Genomic DNA, 9467 nt, shown 5'->3' with positions numbered 1-9467 from the left:
GGATGACTTTAGTCACAGCTCCTGCAGAGCTCTCTCAGTCCCACCCACCTCAAAGGGTGATTGCTGTAAGGATAATAATAACACAATTGGTAAACCACTCTGAGTGTGGCATTAAGTTGTCCTGAAGGGCAGTGTATAAATCAAATGTTATTGTTAGTATTATTATTCTGTTGTTGGCAGTAAGATTTGTGATTCATATGTAAAAATCACTGCAGTCACCCACAGGGTAAGTATGCATGTTTCAGCTAATACAATAGTAACGAGCCCAGTAGCACCTTTAAGACTAACCAGCTTTACTATAGCATAAGCTTTCGAGAACCACAGCTCTCTTCGTCAGATGCATGACAATGCATGATCCTCTGGATCAGCTAATAGACTGATGCTTGCTTTAGGAAAATCCAAAACTCTGGTGCTTTAAATTTTTGTAGTGTAATCCTAAGAACATTTTCCAGAGAGTAAGCCCCACTTAATAGACCTGAGTATGCTTCAGTGTAAAGCTGCTGAGGATTTCTCTCTGGAGCATCTTACCTTGAAAGAGGATAAAGGCTGCTTGACAGCAATATCTCAGAACAAAATACTGGCAATCGATTTCCTTCACAATCCTAACCAGAGTTACACCCTTCTAAGGCCAAACCGACTGAGAAGGGTTTAACTCTAGTTAGGATTGCACTAAAATGTACTCGGCACTAGTTTTAAAAAAATATTCTAAGGACAGAATACTTCTATGCAGCTGTTAAGCACATTTTCCGAAGGGGGCAGTCTCTTCATAACATGCATCTTACAGAAAGGAAGAGATTAACACCCAACACATGTTTGTGTTCCGCAACTACTCTTCACGGTCTCCAGTGGCCAAGACAATATAATCCTGACTGGTTGAGAACTGTAACAATTTGACCCACACTTCACCTTTTATATAATAAACATTTGAAAGAATGTTCAGAGAAGTGAAACTGGGTTTATTAAAGATTGTAAGTGGATAGGAGGAGGACCACATCTAATAAAGTTATTTGTAGTTATATCTCATAGTTGTGGTGTGGTCCTAAACTGTTTGAGACTGAGCTGTTGGAATAGTGGCAAACAAGACTGAACTTAGCTGCAGGGCCCCTAGTTCAAATTTCCCCCCTGCTGTGAACTTTCCAGGTGGCCTTAGGCAAGCTGTGCCTCAGCCCCACCCTAATCTGTAGTATGGGGTGAGTGTGATGAGTTTGAAACCCCACAGAACAATCAGTCCTTTTCTGTAGTGAGATGCATAGAGTGTACAGTACCACAATTTAGGGAAGAGCATTTTTTGCCTATTTTGCATACTTGCAGGGACATTGTTGTAAGTTGGACACTAGAGGGTGCATTTGGCCAACACACTAAAAAGAGCTGGGAAATGACTGAGGCTTTTTGCACATGGCAGTGCTAGTCTGTGTTTCCTCTGTAACTGTTGTGGCTGTAGCTGAAATGTCTTGGCGGTGGAGTTTCTGTGTGGGTGCTGTACCTCTGTTCTACTGTCCCAGCTTTTCCCCTGTACATGCAGAAACTTCAGATTGGATTGTCAGGGATTTGGCTGCTGTTACCACAACTGAAGTGGTAATGCATGGTCTTAAAAAAAAACGTTTTTCCTGTGTATGGACCCATATTGATTCATCTGCCTGAATTTGAAGAGCCTGCCCCTGAAGCTGAGGGAACTGCCCTAGTATGGTCTGATTGGACAATAAGCGTCCTGGCTTAGAAAATTTGAATGTATCAGACAAAAGGAATGGGGCTTTAACACAGTACTTTCAGCTGGACTCTTGAATCTGTTTTTCCCTGCAGTGTGTGGAGTCAATGGTCCATGATGTCCCCTCTGAACACAATGTTCCTGATGGTGTTGCAGGTCATCCTTCTGATCTGCAAGAGTTCTTTGGATTTGTGTGCGATACTTTTGAGGAATCTTCGTTCAAGGAAAAAGAAAATTTGTCGTTCCCTGCAAGTGCAGAGCCGGATAAGTCTGGCTGGTGTGTCACGGTATTCAAGGAGGGCCAGCATACGGTCCCGATGGTATGCCCTCGCTGAAGTTGGGGTGCCCCGTCGCTGGTGGGTGTACCCACGGAGCAAGAACTGGTGGGAGCAATTTGTCATGCTCACGTGGAATGAGGAGCAGTGGGTAGAGAGCTTCCGCATGAGTCGGGCCACATTTTTTGAAATTGTGGAAGCCCTCAGACCACGCCTCCAGCGGCAGTCCACCAACATGAGGCAGCCAATTCCTGTTGAGAAGAGAGTTGCCATTGCCATCTGGTACCTTGCTAATGCCAACTGCTACAGGGAGGTTCGTGAGCAGTTTGGTGTTGGCCTCTCCACAGTAGGAGAGATAGTCCTTGAGGTTTGTTGTGCCATGGAGCTCGACCTCCTCCGGAAGACGGTGTGCCTGGGCGATGAGGTCACCAAGGTGAATATGATTACAATTGTTTAAAAATGGGAACAATTTGATCATTACAGCAATGTATCCATATTTCTACTGAATAGGGTGGGGGGATGCTTCTGAATAAAAAGTTTAATGTTTATATTGGGCATGACTGACACTGATGGCCTTGTTTTCCTCTTCCCCTCACTCATAGATCATGGATGGTTTCGCACATCTAGGATTTCCACACTGTGTTGGGGCAATTGACAGCATGCACATCCTCATACGAGCACCAAGAGGGCGGACTGATGAGTATGGCAACTTCAAGAAACACTACTCCATACTGCTGCAGGGCACAGTCGACCACAGTGGACGATTTATCAATGCTGAGGTTGGCTGGAGTGGCAGGACCCGTGGTGCATTTGTATTCTGCAACTCTACCCTGTGCACAGCAATGGATGCTGGGGTCTTTGTTCCCGGAAACCCGACCATTGAGATCAATGGGGTGCAAGTGCCAGCACTGATGGTAGCGGATGGAGCTTACCCCATTCGCAAGTGGCTAATGAAGCCCTTTGGCAAAAATGGGGACAGGCGTCAGCAAATGTTTGACCATGCACTCTGCAGGGCTAGAAGCGTAGTAGAGTGTGCCTTTGGGCGGCTCAAGGCACGCTGGCGATGCCTGACAATGCGCCTCCCTGTCTTTGAGGAGAATATTGCCACTGTGATTACAGCATGTGTCATCCTGCACAATATATGTGAGGAGAAAGGACATGGCATTTTAGTGGACCTATGTGATCCTGCCCCCCCTATTCCCAACAATGAGGAAGACTACTACCGTAATGATAACTGTCATAAGGAGGAAGGGAAATGTGTCAGGAATGCTGTTGCTGATTTCATGCTTAGGCACCAACCTTGTCCATGATACCCCACCTTGCTATCAGCAGCTCTGTAGTTGTGCTGCTTAAAGAAAAATAAACACCTTTTTCTACATAGGAATACCAGCCTTCTTGTACCTAATGCAGTCAAGAAATAAATTAGTAAATAATCTTGCCCTAGTGTTCTACTTTTACTTAATTAGGTTGGATATTCGACAAATGAAACCAGAAGGCAGAGTTGTTATGTCAACCTATTGATCCAAAGAAACGTGTGTGTGGAGGGAGATGGGAGTTGGGGGTTCTTGTCACTCCTGTCTGCTTGTTAATCAGGAATTATGTAATGTCTAAACTACCCTAGTTGGCCATGTTACAATTCTTGGAAATGGTTTTAATAGAGACCAACCATGCCTTGAGACCAGCACTTCCAAGTATATTTATATCCTACACTTCCTCTAGGAAGCTCAGGGCGCTGTGCCTGGTTCTCCTTTTGCCATTTTATCCTTGTAAGAATATAGTGAGGAAGGTCTGGCTGAGAGAATAACTAGTGTGAAGATTTTACCAGCTTCAACTCCAGCATCTCCTGGGCAGAAAAGATTTGGCCACTGTGATGCATGCCCTGGTAACATCTATATTAGGATACTGCAATGCATTCTACATTAGGCTGCCCTTGAAAAATGTTTGGAAATTTCAATTATGCAGAATGCTGCAGCCAGGATGTTGGCTATATGTATTGTATTGGTTGTATGGACCATATCAGTCCAATATTGGCCTATCTATACTGGTTCCAAATCTGTTTCTGGACACAATTCAAGGTGCTAGTACAGACTTTTAAAGTTGTATATGGCTCAGGACCAGCATACCTATAACCGCCTACTAACTGACCACTACAGTTGTGTTCTGAGGCCCTATTTTGGGTGGCCCCTCCTAAGGTTTAGCACATGGCAACACAGGAGAGTACCTTCTTGACTATGGCACTAATACTCTGAAATCCTATCTCCAGAGATACTTGTCTGTCCCTTATACTACCATCTTTCACCAGGGAATGAAAACTTTTTTGGTTTGTCTAACATTCCCTCAATGAATCTTCCTTTTGCCATTATCTTTTAATTGCTATTTTTATGTGTATTTTAGTTTTGGTTTTAATGGTTTTAAGATGTTATGTATGTTATTAATCTGTTAGCTGCCCTAACAAGGACAGGAAGTGGGGCCCTAATGAGGGCAGAAAGCAGGGTATAATCGTGTAAATAAATAAATAGTCGAAGGTCATCCTGTGAGTTTCATGACAGTAAGAACTTGAACTTGGAGGCTGGGAATAGGAGATGGCATGGGTGGAAAACAAAATCTCCTTACCATCAAACAACTGGCAATGCATTAATAAAATGTATTGAATCTCACAACAAAACAGAGCATGTGTGTGCAGTACTTCAAATAGTGGCTTAGCTCTCTAGGCCTGCACTGTGTTGTTATATTGGTCAAAATGATGCCCAGTGGAAAGACACATTTTGGCAGCACCATGAGGTGGAGAGTCTGTTGTCAATCCTGCTGAAGACCTGGCAGGCCCCTGAGTGATGACCTGCACACACCTGGAAAATCTATCCCTCTTTTAGTAGGGCAGCCATTTGTCTCAGCTTGCCCGGATGTAACTGGGCCAAGGAGAAATGCTGCTCCAAATTCAGACTTGAAAAGGCTGCTTTCTTTGATGCCATGGAAGGGCAGCCCTCCCATCCATATGGTTTGAGAGGGAAAGAAATGTAAAAAGGTCTATCAAAATGCTAAAGAGAAATAAGCCAATGGTGCTGTGAGGAAGTATGGGGAAAACCCTATCAGTTAGGAGACTGAGCCACTGCAAAAGCAGCATGAGGAAATGGCCTAAGTAGAAATTACTATTATTATAAAGCAAGATTCAAGTCCAGTAGTGCCTTAAAAGGCTAACAAGGTCTTTTCCAGGGTCCCTTCTGTCGAAAGGAGCTTTGACTCTCAGAAGTTTATATCCTGGAAATCTTGTTGTTCTTGAAGGTGCTGTTGGACTAGAAACTTGCTCTTCTACATGGCTATTATTATGACACCAAACACTTGGAACGAAACTCAAAAGTCTTCTAGTCCAAGCCTAGGTGCTAAGTGGGCCTATCTGCCAGCCACCTAAAGATCAGCCTATGCAATCCCAACTGCAGTATGCCACAATTAGGAAAAATGTATTCACAAAATTAAAGTTAATAGAGTTGACATCTAACAAGCCAAGCTGTATACTGCATGAAGTAAGTGGGGGAATATATTGCTTCCGCTAACTTGGTATCAGAGCTAACAGTCTGAGGGCAGGTGAAGACAGGCAATCCCCACTGACTTATGTGCAAGGCTAGAATTAGCTATTTGTAGCACAAGATGGAGCCCTGTTGGCCCATTCATCCCTTCTAGTAACTGCAGTACCACCATCTGGCCATCTGTATTGGATCTGCAAAGCAACAGAGAGCAGGTCAGCAGCCCTTATTTCAAGCTGCCACTGTGATTCAAGGAATAAGCTGCCTATATTTTGGTGATAGAGTCCCTGCTTTGAGATAGAATTTCTGCACCTTCTCCTCAAGCAATGTGCCAAACTATTGCACCATACAAAGGGAACCAAACCAAAAGCAAGATTTACTTAACTTGTTGAACCAATGGGCACCATGAGAAAGGATAATAGGTGCCACCACATAAAGACTGCCATGGAAGGTGGGAACAATTACAAAATATATGCTAATATCTGCTGATCATAAAAACTTGAGGTTGCTGAGCTTCCTGGGGTCTGCTCTAGTGAGGTTGAGAAAGGCAATGGTTGCTTTAGGGAAGAAAAAAATGGGCTCTAAGAAACATTGGTAGGAACCACATTGAAGGCCACTGCTTTAGCAAGTTTGATCAATGAAAAATTTCTTCCCAGCCCTTAATCCAACTATTACTGATGCCTTAAACATGACAGAGAACCCAGACATGTTACAAAGGAGATTTTATGAGGATGTGACACCGTACTACCTTAGGTGCAGAAGTCTGATTCCTTCAGCTGGACAGCTCCAGAATGGCACAGCTTTTGTTCAGGAAACACTTGGACTTTCTACATTTTGCAATGGTCTAGGCCAGATTTTGGCTTGGAAGGCCTTTCATCAGCATAGGAGCCTGTGTGTCCAGCTTGTCCAGAAATCCTGCCACAAGTTGTAAACCTGCTCTTTAAGGAAGATTGCAACCCAAGCCACACTGAGACACCCAGCAATTATGGGCTCAATATATGCCAATAATTGATATACATAATGATAACAGTTTTTAATAATATGTAGAATTTGTATAGCTCTTTATGGTGTTCAAAGCACATACATTATCTGTTACACTTCTTCACAACAACCCTGTAAGGAAGATGTATTGTCGAAGGCTTTCACGGTCGGAGAACGCTGGTTGTTGTGGGTTTTCTGGGCTGTATTGCCGTGGTCTTGGCATTGTAGTTCCTGACGTTTCGCCAGCAGCTGTGGCTGGCATCTTCAGAGGTGTAGCACCAAAAGACAGAGATCTCTCAGTGTCACAGTGTGGAAAAGATGTTGGCAGGTCATTTATATCTACTCAGGAGGGGTGGGATTGAGCTGAGTCATCCTGTAAGAGTTTCCCAGGGTGTGGAATGCTTTTTTTTTTTAATAAAATTTTATTGGTGAGTGGAAAAACAAACGAAAATTTTCCAAATTTAACACATATAATCCCATTTTTTTCCCTTACTCTGTCCCCCACCCTTTTCCTCCCCCCTCCCTATTGACTTCCAACAGCTTTCCAACCCTTAACCCTTCTTATTACTTAAATCTATTTCATTTATGTTTTCCTACCAACTTTGAATCATAATATCTCTTACTCTAAGCACATTCTTATTCTTTTACATAAACTCTATCAAACATACTATCAATATAGTATATCTCATATCAATATAACATAACAATATAGTATAATATATAGCAGGGATCGCACTATCTCTTACTTTAAACTTATTCTATTTCTTTTCTTTTAGGCATATAATCCATCAAATACACTATCAATATAGTATATATTATAGTAATATATATATATTGTATGCTATGTCACCAATGTAGCACAGCACACAACACCATATAGCATAACCACATAATATGTTATAATGTAAAGTCTGATCCACTAACCCTTTATGTTATATATCATATATAGTATATCTCATTGAGATATCTATTTACCCCTTCTCATTATCTCATATATTCAATGTAAAATTCCCTTAAATATTATATTAGCTTAGATTATAATTACATTCCCCCTAAATGGTAAGATCCCTTCTCTCTTCTCATTGCAACATTATTTTTTTAAAAAATTTCAAACTGCCACAGTTCTCCTTTTACATCCCACTTTTTTCCCAAAAATTGTTTCAATTTCCCCCAATCAACAATATATTGTCCTAGGTCAAGATCTTTAAGTTTCCTTGTCATTTTATCCATTTCTGCCATGTACAGCAATTTATAAATCCAGTCTTCTACAGTTGGTATTTCTTGTGTCTTCCATTTCTGCGCATACAAAAGTCTAGCCGCTGCAGTCATGTAAAATAACAATGTTCTATACTGCGCTGGAACTGCCTCCATTCCCAAGTTCAGTAGCAACAATTCTGGGTTCTTGTTTATTTGTATTTGTAAAATCTCATTTATTGCTTCAATTATCCCCAGTACTGTTTAGCTACTTCACATGTCCACCACATATGATAAAATGATCCTTCATGCTTTTTACATTTCCAGCATTTGTCTGACATATTAGTATTTCCTAGCGCAATTTTCTTTGGTGTTAAATACCATCTGTAAATCATTTTGTACACATTCTCTTTAATGTTCGTACAAGTTGAAATCTTCACTGTATTTTTCCATAGGTACTCCCATGCCTCCATTGTTATTTCTTTATGAAAGTTTATTGCCCACTTCACCATCTGGACTTTTACTGTTTCGTCCACCGTAAACCATTTTAAAAGTAATTTGTAAATCTTGGATATTTCTTTCTTGCCTTCTTGTAGTATCACTTCCTCTAACTCCGAATTTTCCAATCTTATTCCTCCTCTCTGGCAGTCTGCATTATAAAGGTCTCTGATCTGTCTGTACTGGAACCATCCATAACGAGACAATTCTTCTTCTGTCTTTATTCTCAGCTTTGAATGTTGTATTTGTGTAATCTCCTTGTAGGTTAGACATTGCTGTTCGTTATCGACAGTTCTCGGATCTATTACTTCATACGGAACCACCCATGAAGGAATTCCATCTTCCATATACAACTTGTATTTCTTCCAGACTGTGAAGAGGCTTCTCCGAATATAGTGATGCAAAAACATAGAGTCCGCTTTTACTTTGTCATACCACGTGTATGCATGCCATCCAAATATTTTTTTATGTCCCTCCAGGGCCAGCAACTTACGGTTTTTTAACATTATCCAGTCTTTCAACCATACAAGACATACTGCCTCATGATACAGTCTTATGTTGGGCTGTTGCAAGCCACCTCTTTCCTTCGCATCTTGTAAAACCTTCATTTTCACTCGTGGTTTCTTGCCTGCCCACACAAAATCTGAGATTTTCCTTTGCCATTTATCAAATTGTTTGGAGTCTCGGATAATTGGTATAGTTTGCAACAAGAACATCACACGTGGTAAGACGTTCATTTTTACTGCTGCAATTCTTCCCAGCCATGATAAATTCAGTTTGTTCCATTTTATTAAGTCTCTCTCTATTTGTATCCACAGTTTCTCATAATTATTTTTGAACAAATCTATATTTTTCACAGTCAGCTCAATGCCAAGATATTTTACTTTATTAGTCACCTCACAGTCTGTTATCTCTGTTAGCTCTTGCTGCTTCTGTTTAGTCATATTCTTACATAAAATCTTTGACTTCTTTTTGTTCACGTAAAATCCAGCCAAATCTCCAAACTCTTTTATTTTCTCTATTACCTTTGGCATATTTTCAATTGGATCCTCTACTATTAACATTATGTCATCCGCAAAAGCTCTGACCTTGTAAGAAAACTCTTTTATTTTCATACCTCGGATTGTGTCATCTTCACGTATTTGAATCATCAATATTTCCAAAATCAAAATAAACAACAATGGAGACAGCGGGCATCCCTGTCTGGTTCCTTTGCTGATTTTCAATTTTTTTGTCAAATCCTCATTCACTATGATTGCTGCACTCTGGTCTCTATAAATTTCCTTAACCGCTTGT

At 41.1% G+C, this 9467-nt stretch overlaps 1 protein-coding gene across 1 annotated transcript; it reads left to right on the top strand.

Annotated features, from left to right (window-relative positions):
- Positions 1–2151: 2151 nt before the first annotated feature.
- Positions 2152–4602, top strand: LOC129334205 (uncharacterized). The gene is made up of 2 exons (XM_054986126.1): positions 2152–2413; positions 2583–4602. The coding sequence occupies exons 1-2, from the start codon at positions 2216–2218 to the stop codon at positions 3288–3290; spliced, it is 906 nt and encodes a 301-aa protein (XP_054842101.1). The 5' UTR covers positions 2152–2215; the 3' UTR covers positions 3291–4602.
- The last annotated feature ends 4865 nt before the right edge of the window (positions 4603–9467 follow it).

This window comes from Eublepharis macularius, chromosome 1, assembly GCF_028583425.1.
Source record: "Eublepharis macularius isolate TG4126 chromosome 1, MPM_Emac_v1.0, whole genome shotgun sequence".
NCBI lineage: Eukaryota > Metazoa > Chordata > Lepidosauria > Squamata > Eublepharidae > Eublepharis > Eublepharis macularius.
The sequence above is the reverse complement of the archived record's forward strand: the minus strand, read 5'-3'. Positions and strand labels throughout refer to the sequence as shown.